The sequence below is a fragment of the Achroia grisella genome, unplaced genomic scaffold, assembly GCF_030625045.1.
Source record: "Achroia grisella isolate CSIRO2021 unplaced genomic scaffold, CSIRO_AGI_Agris_v1 utg702, whole genome shotgun sequence".
Taxonomy (NCBI): domain Eukaryota; kingdom Metazoa; phylum Arthropoda; class Insecta; order Lepidoptera; family Pyralidae; genus Achroia; species Achroia grisella.
In genome coordinates, this window is record NW_026712999.1 from 2,088,956 (window position 1) to 2,106,266 (window position 17,311).

At 32.9% G+C, this 17,311-nt stretch overlaps 2 protein-coding genes across 2 annotated transcripts in view; one reads left to right on the forward strand and one right to left on the reverse strand.

Moving 5' to 3' along the window:
- Positions 1 to 9,628, reverse strand: part of LOC131850181 (slit homolog 3 protein) — a 103,802-nt gene extending 94,174 nt beyond the window's left edge. The window contains exon 1 of the mRNA XM_059200353.1: positions 9,161 to 9,628. The gene's annotated coding sequence lies outside the window, so the exon portion shown is untranslated. The remainder of the gene's footprint in view (positions 1 to 9,160) is intronic.
- Positions 9,629 to 16,822: 7,194 nt separating this feature from the next.
- The window catches only part of LOC131850072 (uncharacterized), a 52,769-nt gene continuing 52,280 nt past the window's right edge, over positions 16,823 to 17,311 (forward strand). Inside the window, exon 1 of the mRNA XM_059200223.1 lies at positions 16,823 to 16,883. Within this exon, the coding sequence (XP_059056206.1) occupies positions 16,823 to 16,883 (61 nt within the window). The remainder of the gene's footprint in view (positions 16,884 to 17,311) is intronic.

A 17,311-nucleotide genomic window follows, 5' to 3' on the forward strand; every position in this document is an offset into this window, starting at 1 on the left:
ACTTTATAAAACACTAACGTTATCAAAACCTAAATTATTCACAGTGTACAGATGATGGAGTTTTATTTCGGTATAACGACTACGGCTGATAATTAACGGCACGATTATCCACAAAAGCTTTTAAGTTTTAGCACGTGCGCCATAATTTCAAAACATCGTGCATATATACACGTGATACTTCTATTTATAAAGAACAGGCTACACTGAAGGCAAAAATAACCAAGCCAAGTAACCTAACGTAACCTAACATTGGTATAGTATTTTACCATGGTAAGAGTAGACTTTGTACTAGATGTAACAAGTCTGCATACCTCAGTCTTATCTACTTCCACCGCCAAACAACTTACTTTGGGATGTGTGATACGGTTCAAGGGCGAACAGTGAAATGTGATGCAGTGAGGCATTACATCTTAATCCTCTAGAATAGCAATCGGTTTACGGATATAAACAAAAGACTAGAAGGAGAGTTTTGCTAAGCTGTCTGCGTGAATATCCGTATCTTACTAATTTACTACTACTATTCTACTAATTCTGCCGCTGTGTTACGTTACGTTCTGAGATGTGAGATGTAATATTGAAATTACAGAGTACCGACGTATAACTTAGTCCACAGAAATTAAAGGTACTCACAATTTATCTTGTAATATCCGTGACGTTGTTCATGTAGCTCTAGAACAACTAATCTTAACTTTTGAGACTTATAATTATATTAAAATTAACGTTATACCACATAAAATTTAAGTTACAATCTATCTGTGTAATATTATAGGTAATCCTTATTAATATTTGTTTCTTGCGTTTGATCTCTTCCATTTCGATCTCGAAACAAACTGGGGGCACAAATCGTAAACGTAGTTATTAATCGTTAAAATTGAATCTTGTCAATTGAAAAGTAAGTACCAGTATGTCTCTATTGTAAATATATGGATGTACGAATGTATTGGAGCATCAAAGAAGGCCATCAATGATATTAAGTATTTTCTATAACACAATTAATGTTCTTTGAATTTAGACGTTTAAGTATACGACAAAATGCGGCTCTTAAAATTTTAAATGAAAAAAACATAAAAATATACATAGATTTAGTAGAACCAAAATATTAATGGATAATAGTGGAAACTGTGCTGAACACAATTTTATTGTGCATTTATAATAAATATTAAATATTTAATTCACGATATACAACACTTCTCTGTTTATTTTAACACCTTTAAATAACTGTCAGTTGATTAACAATAAATAAAGATTATATAGCACTAATTTATAGTGTGAAAGAAGAACTTTATACATAGTACAATCGACGCATAAATTATAACATTTATGTGACAAAAATATTAGAAGCACAGTTAACTATCTGACAAAGTGGGTTGTTGAGATTTCCAAGACTATTTTAGTTGCATAATAAACTACTTGGATCGTAAAATCTAACATGTTAACTAAGTAAATCTTTAGTAGCAGCCTACGCTGCATTTCTACGTTTTATTTTAAGTTCAAACATTTTGTACAAGTTGTAACAAAAATATTTGATATTTTAAGATAGCATCTAAGCCATGTGTAAAAAATTTTTAGAAATCAAAATTTAACCATTAAGTCTTGAAAACACAAGTTTTAATTTAAACGATAAGATTTTTCATTTTGATATATATTTAGATTAGCTTTTATTTATTTACATTATAACTATCTAAGGTGCAATTCTTGAACGAAAAAAAACTTTTTTTATAATATAAATTTCTAAGCTTCCATAGAAAAGTCAGTAAATAATTATACGTAGCTATTTGAACGGAGCTCGTTTGCATGCATGCATGCATGCATTCCAGGCGTTGCGAGCATTCCTTATGTTTAATCGGAACTCATATTCTTTCCATTCATACATATGACTTAGTAATTCATTCATATTAGTCATTACAGTTTTTTAATTTTAAACTACAATAATTAAGGAAAATAATATTCTTAACTCATAATAATATCCTATTTACTATTTATTGCGACTTCACTTTTATTATTTCGGCTTTTATACAAAGGTGTACTTCTAATTCAATTTGTTGTTCTAATATCCTAGAATGTTCTAACATGCATGTGTATACTGCCCCAAACCAACAACGTTCTATTAACAACATCATAAACATTAACTCTGCGTTTATCGCGCTTACGCGGGGTTGCATCCAATCAACTTCGCTCCCTCGAGGCGCAAAAATATAGTAACAACGGCAAAGCGGCTATTGAGGGCGGGCTCGCCTATTGTGCCACAGAATCGGGACGCGGTTAAAAACAAAGCCTGATGGCTGTGCATATAGATATTACATATTTAAATCCATTCGTCTCTATGTGTAAGAGATTAGAGTTTGAAATTGTACCGAGCACAACCGAGGACATGTCATTATGCGCCTGGAAGTGACCACGAACAGTAGCTCTTTGTTCGACTTTAACGCAGTGTCGTGGCTGAGTATATTTTACGCCTAGTACTATTTAATATGTTTTCCATAGTCCCTTGTAGCATGCGGAATATTCGAGATTATTCCATTGATAAAATTACTGTAAAACATGAATTTTTCATAAAAATTACAGATTACGCTGTAGCTGTAGAACTAAGAAGTTCTTCTAGTATAGTACTCACGATGACTATCGAGGGAAGTCAGCGGTGCTGTTAATGTATAAAATAACGGTTGCCAATCACAATCAGCGCGGTCAACAGCTCCAAAAAGTGTCCTACCATTATTGTCCTATTACTAGCATGATCTGTCCTTTTGCTTCCATATTAAATCAAATTTTCCTTCGAGTATTACGTTATAAATCTTATACACCTTAACATAATTTGCCAATATGACAAAAAAAATACCATAACGCTCTGTATAATTTATAATTGAACTTGAAAAATGAAGAGGTATTCAATTTTTCTTTTGTTTGTTATCTCAGAACTCCGCCAGTTAGACACATATAATCTCTGTTTTATCGAAAAGGTTTTGAACCGATTGATATTTCGTAGTAATCAGTTCAGTAATATATAGATAAATACGATTTATGGAAGTTTGGCTTTCCAATTAGGTATAACAACTCGAATGGAAAAAGCTATTGTAACGAATTTCAAGTTGTTGGTGTAAGAATTAGAATGGACAGTTGTGTGACCATTTAACTTCCGCCCACGGTACATTTAAAGAGTAATGAAATACATTAGTCAATAAGTTTATAGTAAAAGTGACGGCGTATAGATATGCAATCCCACGCAGCATTCATCTCTACAAACTGAGAGAGAACGGGTTCTCTAGGTAGCACCATTGATAAAATACTAATAGAGATAAGTATATTCAAGTCTACATATATATCAAAATAGCCTTTATAATTTGTGTACCCAAAAACGAGCCACTAGTCGTCTGCGTGGGCACCTAGGTAACACCTATTTCAGTTGCCAAAAAGCTTGTTATCTAAGATAGAATACAGTAATCATTTACCATCAGATGAACCGTATGCTTGTTTGCCACTAACGTAGAAAAACAACGATATGTATGGAATTAATGGTAAGATATGACAAAGAAATAATAGTGTACACAGATATGATATATTAGTTCTCAGGGATAGCAACGCACACGGAGTACAACTCACGTTACGTGATGATGTGATGTCCTTGATGCTGATCATCAGGCGACAGTTGTCAGTTAACCAAGGTCGGACAACAACAAATTATACGCACTTTTTTTTTAATATTATTAGATATGTACCAATCATTTACGTGCGGAGTTCGTCAGAAAGCAACCTAATGAAGTACTCTGCCACTACTAGGCTTCAGACATTAAAATAAATCTATATTATAATAAATCTATATACTTATGTATATGAACATTAATCTGGACTTGATATTATCGTATAAAGTGCTCACATACTCTCTCAGAAGAGAAGTAGATTCTAACTGTTCTATCCATATAATATAAATCCCGTTTATCTTCTGGCAGTTCATCATTTTGTTAGGTACTCAAAATTGCATAAAAAGACATCCGCTAAGACTTACAGCCATTCATGCAAAGTAAAGGCACAACTTCATAACTCTGACACTATTTATCACACAATGCACGTGGAGGTCAATGAGCTTCTCATCACGTTACGTAAGCAAACTGCAAACAAATTCTATATACTGAGGTATCTCTCGATGATCAGAGAATGACAGTGACCATTCTTTCTAGACTTTGAGGATTAGATACCTACTTGATTATTCATTATTGACGGCATTATATCTGTAGGCGTAGAGTTATAAGTAATACATTTTTATTGTCTACTATCTATCACCCGTGATTTACTCCTGCGCCTGAAGTAGGTGAGATCGTCAATAGACACCATATGTACCTAATGATACAATCCAGGTCAATTCGCACAGCGCCATCTAGTCCCAAGGCAAGCAGAGCTTGTATTATGCCTAGTAGACAACACATAGAATACTTATATTTTTGTATATACATACTTACTATACATAGGAAATACCCAGACAAATATAAAAATTAGTTATGAATACAAATGTGTGTAGTTTATACCGTGCGAGGAATTGAAGTAAAATGGTGTGCTAAACCGCTAGATCATCGAGGCCTTATCCCAATACAGTGTCCATTTTTTCTACACCTTATATATGGTAACACTACCCCTAGCTATGTTAATTGAGTTGGCGTGGAGTCGTTATACCCTATGTATGTGCAGATATAATTTACAGCGAACAAACGCCAGTAGTAAAATTCAAATTTTGTTCCTTTTTCCATACTAATTTTCATGTGTGATTGCAAACGCTCGTAAATCACAATCCCTTTGCGATTTTCATCGCAATATCGCGACCATATAAACAAAAATGTGTATGATTTGTGTTAGCGAAGTATGGGTGAATATAATTATTGTATTGTGCATTAACATTAGACAATTAAGACTGATTGAGCATGAGTTTTTAATGTATATATTACCTGTTTTACCTTTAACAGTCACGTTTAGTTTATAAGAAAAAAATATTACAGTCTTGAAATTCAAATTCAATAATCATTTATTTATGTAGGACATTTTAGCCGCTTAGGAACGTAAATGTTTTATATTAATTTTTTTCTGTACTGTCCAGTTCAGTATACAGATGCAATAGAGCAGAGCTTACAAGAAACTCAATTGAATTTCATTTTTTTTTTAAATAACAACGTGTGTGTCGTACTTACGAACATTATATGATAAGGTACACAGATTAATCGTACCTACATATAGTTACCATCAGGTAGTAGTCCGAAAATCTGCTAAATCAGTTGTTTAAAAAAATTATAAAATTATTCCTACTAACTATTATTATAAAAGGAAATGTGTCTGTCTGCCTGTCAATGAATGAAATGAAAAAAGGGAAATCCCTGGATCAAGAAATTATAATAAAATTTTAATGAAGATATAGTCTATGATAAGGACATAGAGTTTGTCCTAATCAATACATATAAATTAAATTGGAGTGTCTGTTTATAATGTTCAATAACCGTTTTTAACTACATGCATATAAATACTTAAATGATTTTTTACTTTGATTATTTGATATGTATAAAAAGACGAATTCGGCACATAACAGCTACTAAAATAATAAATACACATAATTCATCGAAACATAAAATATACGCCCCCGTGTTACACACACATTCTCACAATTAACATTACGTCATATCACATCGTTATTAACTGGCTACATAGACTCTACCTAGTGTATAGGATGAGCAAAACAGTATTACACAAGGTCGTTATAAAAATTCAAATAAAAGACCATAAACAGCAGTAGATTCTTATCATCATCACATCTCTCGAGCGTATACACAGCCGCAGTGGCCGACTATGGTACCACACATTACCATAGAGTCCAATTGTTTCGTAACATCCGGGATCATCCCGTATTATTGGAATTAAGACATTTGTATCATGTAAAATACTGGCATGTAACATGTAATGGCGCAATGCTGCCATAGAAAAAATAATTGTGTGAATATTATTCGAAACTTAAAAAAAATATTTGTGATAAACTTGTAATGATATGCTAATATTTTTATATGCTATATATTGTTCCTTTTTGATGACTGTAAATATTTATGTTTTAACATAAATATTTACAGTCATCAAAAAGGAAGAAAGAAAACGTAACAGTAATATGGTAGAACCATTTGATATACCCACTTCAGTTATTTTTTTTTTTAACTATCATTGTGTAGTCCCATATTTTTTATTTAAAGTTGACAACCCTAATTTTGAACTTAGGCCACTTAGAGGTATCATAATATTCACTAATACTTGAAAAAGAAAGTTTATTTATGTGTTTATTTGGTTTCTTTAAACCCTTTAGCGTAACATTAGTAAGTGTCGTAAACCCATCCTTTGGTTTGAATCATGGAACACAATAAAGATCTAAGAGATATTATAAACGTGAAAGTTTGTTAGCATGGATGGATGAATGTATGTTTGTTACTCTTTCACGTAAAAACTTCTGAACGGATTTTTATGAAATTTCACAGTAATATAGCTTATACATCAGAAGAACATATATGCTATATATACGGGTAAAACCGCGGGCACAGCTAGTATTATATATAGATGGCATATTACTTAATCTTTAGGAATAGGAACACATAAGAGATAAATTACCATAGACGACATAATGTATCCTATCGTGTCTGCGATGATTCTTGTATAAGAATAGACTATGATGACTTATCTATTTAGGTGATCGCAAGATCGTTTGTATGTTCGCATAAAGAAATATGAATGAATTATTAGTTATTCTCGATGGTAAACTGCCGTAAACACACACAATTCGCCAACGTCCATTACTGTGTCGGTACCGTAAAATCTTCCGCGCATCAATACCCCCGCTTCATTGTATGTTAAGTTTATTCAAATTCAGCACCAGTTCCCAACACACGTTCGCAGTCATTCGATTAACAAAATAGGTGTAGATTATGGAAAATAACTGTCATTTGAATTTCAACCTTAGGTCACACAGTACTAGATTATATATTAAATTATGTGATGGCAGCGTCACCTAGGTTGGTGCTGTGCGCACAATTTCGAAATGTCGCCTCTACGCTCTATTATTTCACCCACGCCACGCGGCCGTTCCAATGGACTGCATATGCAACAAAACCAGTTTAATTCTATTGAAAAATATTTTCCACAAAAGATTTTTAATATCATAAAACCTCTGCTTTTTGTGATTCATGTTTGTGTGTCATATAAATATCAAATAGATCATCCTCAATGTTTTAAATCATGTTATTCGGAGTTGATAGTTTTATAATTCTTATAGTTATTGAATAGACCTATAAAACATTAATCAGGAATGGAATTTTTGCCACTACTTTAATTGTAGAGAAGTGTAGACGCAGAGAACGTCGTGAGATAGTGGTTTAGTTAGCACCGCCCGATCTTAGCACTTATGAGGTCGTAAGTTCAAATCTGACAGATACCAAATAATCTTTGTGCGTCAATTTATACTTTTGAATTTCCGCTGAAGGAAACACCGATATCTAACCAAAAATAATCTCGTAGAAGCTCTTAAACGTTAAAAATTCTCAAAGACGGAGGTAAAAAGATTGCTAGTAACATGCAACATTAAAAATATATAATGATTCATAGATCCTTAGCTAGCAATGCATAATATTTCTATCAGCACAATCTCCGCCCAGTTCCCCTCTCAAAATCAAAATAATCCCGATTAATTCCTGATGAAATTGCACCTATACGCTATCAGATAGGAATAAGGTTAGCTCTGTCAGTCGCTAATCCTATCATCCTCCACTAGCAGCCCGCAAGCGTATACCGTTAGTGCTGGCGGAGATACTATTCCACATTCATCCATAAAAAATAGTCTTTACTATATCTAATCTACACGTATAAATAAAATTGGAGTGTCTGGTTGTAATATTGAAATAACCGTTTTTTACTACATGCAAATTAATATAAATACGGTATATACACCACAATAACATTTTTTACAATTTTTGTCTGTCTGTCTGTCGGTTAATCTCTGAAATGGCTGGACCGATTTTGACGGGACTCTTTTTGGTAGGTAGCTGATGTAATAAGGAGTAACTTATGCTACTTTTATTTTAGAAAATAAAGTTAAATTCCACGCGGACTAAGTCGCGAGTACAGCTAGTATAAAATATAATTAAAGGTAAGGTGTTAAGTACGCCATATGTACTTTTACTTTTGTATTATGTGCATTCAAGTGATTTAAATACATATGAGGAGACAATATTCAAATTCTGATGTCAGTCATTACATTATACAGTGATTATACTAATTGTTTATTCCAAGACATTATTTATAGTGGAAGCTATATATAATGTCTTGAAATAAACAATTAGTTATATAAGATTTCAGATAATATAGTTGTAATTTACTTTATATTAATGTAAATACATAAATTTTATTCAATTATTACTGCGTTTTATTTTATGGAACCCATATTAGGCAATAATTTTGTGGTTTTATGAAGGTTAGAATAGTCTAAATAACTATTTAACTGTATTGCACACCTAGTTTTCTCGTTATCTCATAATAATAATATAACACGTCATTGCGTACTGACATAATACGTACATAAAAACAATTTGCTTGTGCTTAAGCTTATTAAACTTATAAACATATTGAAACTAATGAAGATGAATATATAATATAATACAAATGACTAAAAGGAATCTATCCTCTTAAGATTATACAGTTTTATGATATTCCTCGGTCAAATCTTGACTTTGATATTTAATATTCATATCATTCAATATCCTGAGTAATTTAAAAATTCGAACTTCTAATTATTCTAGTATAATTCTTTCATTATTTTGCCACAAAGGTTAAATGCATGCAGTTCGTCGAATTGCCTGAAATTCCAGATGTCATGCGCAAGTCACCGGCTCTATATATAATACATTATATACAGCCATTAAAAGAAGAGTTTATGTTTAGAACTTACTGCGGATCCGAGGTATTACCATAGATAGCTAATAAATAAATAATTGTATATTTTATCGTACAAGGAACACTCGCCTATAAGAAAATAATAGTAGAAGTAGCTTAACTAGAAGTAACAAGTACCTACCATGTGTGCACTTGACAAACATTTCAAATTTAATGAGCCTTTACACGGCCCGAAATCAAATAGTAAATAGACCTTTACACTTACCTTTCCACTCTAATGTTCACGCATTGTTAAAAAATCGGCGCCCACCAAATTAGAGTTGGCACAGTCACAACACTATTCATGATGTCACTTCCTAGATCACTCCATTCATAAACTAAATTGCCATCGATTTGTTTGTTATTGAAAGCACTGGCTTGACAACGAAAATGGAAATTCGAAATTTAAAAATTAAAAACAACACTGTCACATTTGACATGTGATAAAAAAAAATAGTTTTTAGGAGGCGCGTGTGTTTCAGGCGGTGCGCATGCACGTTTGAGCACGCGCCGAAGCCTCAGAGTAATCGCCCCCGCGATTTTTGGCGCGTGGGCGCTAAAGACCGGCTGAGCAGCCGGCACCCAAAACGAATTTGCGTAATAAAGACGATAAACGCCTAAGATCTCAACTCTGCTCTTTAGTCCTAGTTCTTAGGATGTTTATCGAAATCTGTTAAGACGACCGGCTTTACCAGGGGACCGCATAAAAATGGCCAGCTTTCTTTATAAGCTTATGTTAGAATTTTAAATGAGTATCGAATAATGCATTCGACATAAAAAGCTATCGGCAGCGGCTAACAATATTATGTGGTGGTACGTTGGGACGCGACTTGTCGTACAGAGCCTTGTATGGAGAAACGGGTTCGTCTGCAGTCCCACACGTTTTGACTTTTTGCCGCTCGCTGCAGGAAAGAGCTAGAGATGTCACTGGCTACCGTAAGTTGACACTCCTCGTCCCTTACAGTTGTGCAGAGAGTATGCATTCTTGCAGTAACAAAGGATGGAACGTGTGTCGACTGCAGCTGGTCGTTTTGCGCCCAGGAAGGATCATTGTACAGACTGCGAGCTTACAGACTCTTGGGACGCAAGATTCATACATTCTAATGAAATCGTCGCCGCACTATAGATTTCCTAATTAGACGTGCATGCGTGCAACATCTTGCTCTTTTAAAAATAACAGGCAATTAACAAGAGATAATAGAACTGAATAGCTATGTATGTATAAAGACGAGTAAATATATTAAGGTATTTGACGTGGCATTGCAACAAAATATGATCAAAAGGCAAAAGGAAGAAAGATAGTTTGTTATTTACATAAATTGTTTTTTTAATTAATAAATAAATAATACATCATCTAGTCCCACACTAAATCCTATAGGAACTAGAACTTTAATAGACATACTGAATGTTTTTATAGGTAGACAATATTAATAGAAAAACACCTAGACCAATACATATGTTCTTATGAGTACAAATATTTGAACTGTGGTATATTGAAACTGCAACCATCGGAAAGTACGAGTATACTAACTGCTACACCGTTGAAGCCATTAGTAAATATCATACAAAATATATTATCTTTTATTAGGTTGTATATTATCTATTAATATCTACTATTAGGTTGTCTGTAAGATATTGCTTTAAACGATAAGGGTTATTTTTGTTTAGCATTTATGTAAAGTTTTCTTTTGTAAATATTTTTCTCTACAGAATATAGTGCTATTATTATTATTATCTTCATACCAGCTACCTTAACATAGACAGGAAGAATAGAATGACATAGGTGTCTATTGCACAAAAGTTCTTGGATCATCCACTTTCATAATTAAGTTGTCTCATCACACGTCACATACACGCCGGTTCCGGAAACTCTTGACTCCACGGATGCAACACGATCTTTATACTTATAGTATAAAATAAATAATGTGATTTCTTAACCGACTACAATAGACAAACGAAGTTTTCAATTCAAGTTTTTTCTGCTGATTTTTATCATTTCTTTTTTATCTCAAACCTGGTGCTTATCGTGTCTCCCATATTTTGAGCATGATCTGACAAGTTTTTGAGTTATCTTTAATAATCATATTTACGTAACTTGAACATTGTATTATTTTGTATGTTTGACAGTCTCGATGCATGGTCTAGAGGTTGCGCACACCGCCTTACTTCCAATAGTCAAAGCTTCAAAACCTTGCGCGACGCAATCATTTATATTCATCAATATTTATATAGGTGTTTTCTATATATGTATTATATTATATATATACACAAAAAAAGTACAGTTAAATATTAGCCATAACATATATTCTGCTTAGCTTTGAACTAGATGGCGCTATTTGAATTATCCAGGGTTATTATAAAAAATATTTTTAAAAGTAAAAAGATCTATTTTAAAAATTGTTTCATTTCTATAAAGTTTCATTTCATTTCTATATATATATATAACATTATATGCCAGTAATTTAGAATCCATTTCAGTCGCAGACGAATACGAAAGCATCCTCAACAATAGTCTATTCGTCGAGATACCTTAGAGTGTTTAGTGAGTATAAGATTCACAGTACCCATTCACCTCTCCCAGTCCAGGCGTTACCATGTAGGAGTTTGTCCTAGTAAAAGAAAAGTTTTAATCCACGCGAGCTGCGCCACGTGATAAAACTAGTCTGTAATATGTTTTTGTCTATTATTAATTAGGTATCTGTGGATTTAACCTGCTATACTCCAGGTCATGTTTGCTGTTTACAACAAATTAAGTGCTTGTTATTTGATTTCCTTATCTGGTTCAAGGTAGCCCAGTTTAATAATTTAGTATATTTGGTTATGTTGGCGCGTGCAAAGATTGCAAATTATATTATGGAACACAGGATAGAGGATGAGGGTGTATTATATATCGCTGTCATAAGAGAGTGGATATTGTGAATCCATTCCATAATTATATATACAATTATAATAAGAACAGACATTGACTTTCTATAATTTGGTTCTCATAAAGTAATTCTGCCTTAGCTAGATTACGTAGGCAGATACATTTATCAGACTACAGACTGGCAAAATGGCGCAAGGACAAGTTTATTTGAATTCAACTGTATTTCGAATACGATGATATACTTTTTAAAATTTTACTGTATTAATACATCTATGTATCTACTTTATTCTTTGTTAATTCCTCAATACTGAGGCTCGTGACCACCAGGAATGCTTCTTCTAACCAATATTCTCCAGGTATCTCTATGTTGTACTAAGTGAATCACCGACTGCATCTATTTAAAAATCTAACTATTTAATTTATCAAGATAGATTTGTTAATCCCATCTATTTCTGCCGCCAAGCAGACCCTTCTGGTTTGCAGCGTGAGATATACCATTGAAATTACAAGGTATGGAGGCATGAGGCCTTAGACTTTACTTTAGAATATAACAGATACCACGTGACAATGTAATTTCCGTTGTGTTGTTCAGACAACGTAGCTTACTTACTATACAGTTTGATGAAAAATGCTGTCCATTAAATATTTTAAAATAAACAAGCAATTTATTTGTTTAAGACTAATAACAATAGTGGATATTTGGATACAAACCAATTTCGGTTGTCTACCTACTCAGACAAGAACCAAGGCAATCTTGTATTGTTATAAATACCTACGCATACCCATGTGTGCAACATTATATAGTTTAGAAATTATTAAATTATCTACTATATTAATGTCTAACATAATTTTTAAAATGAATATAAGATGTTAATTTCAATTTTACTAATATTATTATTGTCTATTAATAATAGTATTCTATATTTTTCTATCTGATATAAAATTATTGTATATTTAAAAAATCAAACTCAATAGTTCATATTGAGTTTGATTTTTTGTCGGATCCAATTTAAGTCCCTATTTTAAAAAATTATCATTTACAATAATTTTATATTAGCTAGAAAAATATAGAACACTATTATGTTTTACTAATGACGTAAGATAGTGAAATTACAGAATATGAAGTAATGACATTCTTGTTCTCAGGAATGGCAACGCGTAAATGGTACCACAGGTTTCACATCGTGATGACCACAGCGTCGTTTATGTACGTAGGTGACGGCTACCACTAACCAGCAGGAGGACTATTGGCTTGTTTACATAAAAGAATACTTTATACCAGTTGTCAATACATAACAATACTTTACTGTTGAACAGAATATTTGCTGCAACAATAACACTAGGCGTTTGTTTACACTGCGTCCATCTTTCAAACCAACTGCAGAGGACTTTACAATTAAAAGGTCAATAAACGTAATAGTCATGATTCTAATCATATCATTTGTGACTAAATATATATATATATATATATAGCGAATGTTGAACGGTAAGATTTCTGATTATTAATAATGACAGCACTCATTTGGTTAAAATGCATAATCAAAATATAAATATTATTAGGAATAATGCCCTTGCTCATATCCACTTAGTAGAGAGAAGGGATTGATCAGCTACATATGCTACATTCTTGTTCCACTTTCATAAAGCAGCAAGCAAATCCATTTAATTTTTACAAAAAGACTCCTTTGTATATATGTATACTGTCCTTTGTATACTGTTTTGGAACAAATAATTACCCGACTTTAATATTGACACAGCCGTACTCTATCGTGTTCTATCATTATCAGAATGTACACTGTACTGATAATTTATTTATTAAAAATTAAGAATAACCAATTACCCAAAAACTATTCAGGTGTGATTCACATCTGAACAGTTTTTGATTGATTCTTTTTTTCTTAATTTGTAGAAGTCGTGGTAGTAACAATATCTATCTGGTGCCGTAACGCACGTAATATTATAAAGAGAATTCATTCGATTATACATTTCTAATCGACTAACTAATCGATTAGTATACTCATTCGATATAAGAAAATACATATAAAAACTACATACATTGTCATATCATTTAGAGATCTCTACAATAATGCCCTCGTCAGAAATTGAGGAGGGACGCTAGTTAAAAAACTGAATATTCTCTAATAATGTTGAATGAAATTAATGTCATTACATAACGACAATAACATATTAAACGCTTAACCTTAATAGTAGTAGGTATGTAAAAATCATTCTAGATAAGTACCTACGTATTTTTCGTCGTTATTCCGCAATCCACAAAAGAATGAAACAAAAGCCTTTCACTGTGGGAATAATGCGAAATTCGCCCCCAACGTGATGAATCAATTCATCGTTTGACAACAATGGGCACCTATTAAACCCCGTAGGCCACGTTCCCACTGTGCCGGTCCGGCTGTTTCTAACCGTCAAAACAAACGGAAGTGCCGCATTCTGAGCGTTACAGTATAGTACTACTGTGCTATTAAAATATAAGTTTAAATATAAACCTAATATTGTATTATAAGACAATTAATTACATGGTTTTTAGATATAAGATTAGTTGAACTACAAAATATTTTTTTAATAATACAAAACACTACACTAATAATTAAACCAGTTCAGTAACAACAATGACTCTTTGTTTTATTGTACATTTTTATGTGATAATATACGAGTACCTATATAGAATACTTTTTTATTAATGGATTCACTTTCGCTAGCGGTTGGTATACGCTTTCGGAGCACCAGTTGAGGATATTGTAGCTACAAAGCAAAGTCAGGAATTCACTACAATGGTTTCCAGTAAGACCGTGTAGAATTTGACCTGCCATGGTAACATATATTGCAAGCAATGGAGTCAATACTCATTACTGCAATTAATCCTCATTACTAACATCCTCTTCGGATAATAGAATTTTAATCTCGTATGCAATAAGGTAAGAGACGTATGTGTTACCTGTGAACCATAAAACGATACGAATGTTATATGGCAAAATAATGATGAGACCGTACTGATCCCTCTATTAAAGTTGTTCATATTGACGTCATTTTGTATCACAGAACCCAATACTACCGGTTTCCGGTAACAGTTTCCGGGGCGAACCGGACCACACAGTGAGAACGCGGCCGTACAGTTTGACTGAGCGGCTTGTGAATCACAAGTCACAATCGCATTTATTGACAAAGCTCCGACGTATGCGTCCGTCGGATCCCTCCAATTAAGCATTGAAACACAAATTTAATTTATCAATTCATACAATTAAATAATATACCTACCTTATGACTGTACCTATAATACACGTTCTTTTTAATGAATGATAATAATATGGTTCCTGCGCCAAGTATATGCGGACCAGTGAAGGATGATAAAATTAATATGAAGAAAGGAAATTTACACCCTCATGGCGATTTCACTAGGAATTATTCACAATGGTTTCCAGCGTAGACCGCGTGTCAGCGTCAAGTTCAAGGTCATGGATTGATCAACAAAATTATGGTAACTTGCTAGATAATAACGCCCTTAGTTCCAATTACCAACAATCCAAGCCAATGCAATGAATAGGTAAGACATTGTTGAACCAAATCAAAGTGTACCAGAGTAGAAAACATCTCAACAAAGGTTTTAATTTATTCTAGTTAGTATTACATTACTACATTATTTATTTAGATTTAGTACTTACTTGTCATAGATAGCATTGCTTTAAAAAAGATCCAACCAACCACCCAACACTATATGACAAAGCTATTACATTTTTTATCTGAAATCTTTTGGCTTTTGACCTCCACTTGAGTTATTCTTGGTATACATAACACTTTTATCTTTACATGTGGATTAAATTAACTGTGGTTTTAAAATAACTGACACATTATATAACACGTGTTTTTACTCGTGACTTCATTTAATTCCTGTTGACTTGACTTATTCTCATTCTATCATCCTCCGCAGGTAACTCAGACCCCTATTAAATATATATTTTTAGGTAGAATCAATAACCTTTTGTAAATAAATATACCTTTGTCCAGGGTGACCATAATTGACCGACGTAAAAAGTTGTAGTGGCCAAATCGAGTAAAAATGTTACTTAGACAGGTTAGTCCTAAAAGGCACAATATTTGTGAAGAAATGAAGTGAAATTTTGAAAATAGAACTTCAAAGCTTAAGTATAAAAAAATCCCGTAACCTTTTAGTCTGTATGAAGTTTTAAGAAAATATTTTTCATTCGTAATTATTATGGAAATTTTCACCACGACTGGCTTTCAGCTTTGTATGCCAAATTTCATAATATTCATAATGACAAATAACAAGCTCGCTTTTACTTTAAGTTAATGAAATTTTTTTTATTTTGAATTGTCCATTAAATTTTTTTTTTGTAATTAATTTTGGTTTTGATGGTAAGCGTTAACCGTCGCCTCTAGATGTACGTGAACAGCACTAAGAAACCCCGCGTTACCATGTGATACCGTGGTACCACTCATTCGTTGCCATTCCAGAAGTCTAAGATACCATGCATCTTAGCCCAACCTGCACCCTACAACCGAAACAAAGCAAGTTGCTTGGCGTCTGAATTATGTGAGACTGGGATATCCACGTAGACGACTTTTTACAGTATTCTTCTATTTTTCTTTAAGAATAATGTTCTCAATAAGTATACAATTATCTGTCCTGTTGGTATCTGGATCGAGCATGAAAACGGATAATACCAATATTCCACTACTACTGTACCGTGGCATACCAACTCGGTAACCGGAGCCCGCCACCATTTCCGCTTACTTCCCGCCCGCCAACCAATCCCTACCTACCTACACACAGTGATGTTTATTATCAGCTTACAATATTCATTACAAATCACATAATTACGCTTCATTCTAGTTAGTAGCTACACGATAATGCAGAGATAATATTGTTTACTTTGACCCCACACCCCGACAGTTCGATAACGCATCTCAGAATTTCATTATTTGAACTCCAATGTGCGAAACGGCAAGTCGATTTGAAACATGGATAGCTGATTTGTGTGTGACATTATGAATTGGTGTGTGATTTTAGTGGCCTTGTGCTTTTCTGGCGTAGTTCAAGGATCAGGAAGTATGTATATTTATTTATTATATTGTAACTATTCCAAAATAAGTATTAGATATTTTGATTATTTTTCAAAACTTGAGTTAAATTTATTCTATCATACAAATACCGATTTTAGATATATATACCTACATATATAGCAATTATATATTGCATTATGCATGCATTTCTGTGTTTGTCAGTAGAACTTTTAATTTTTGCAACAAAATAAATACCTACGACTTCTAAATAAAAATCGATAGGGTAAATTTTACGCACTCGTGAAATTTGACAACCTGTGATAAGGAACATACTATTACTTGCTCTATTTTTAAATTATTGGAATGATAAACAAGCACTTAATTAAATGCTGTAATCGTTATCTGTAGACAGGAGACCTGTGACATAACAAAATACTCATTCTAAGGTATCATGTTATTGTACCCTATAATTTC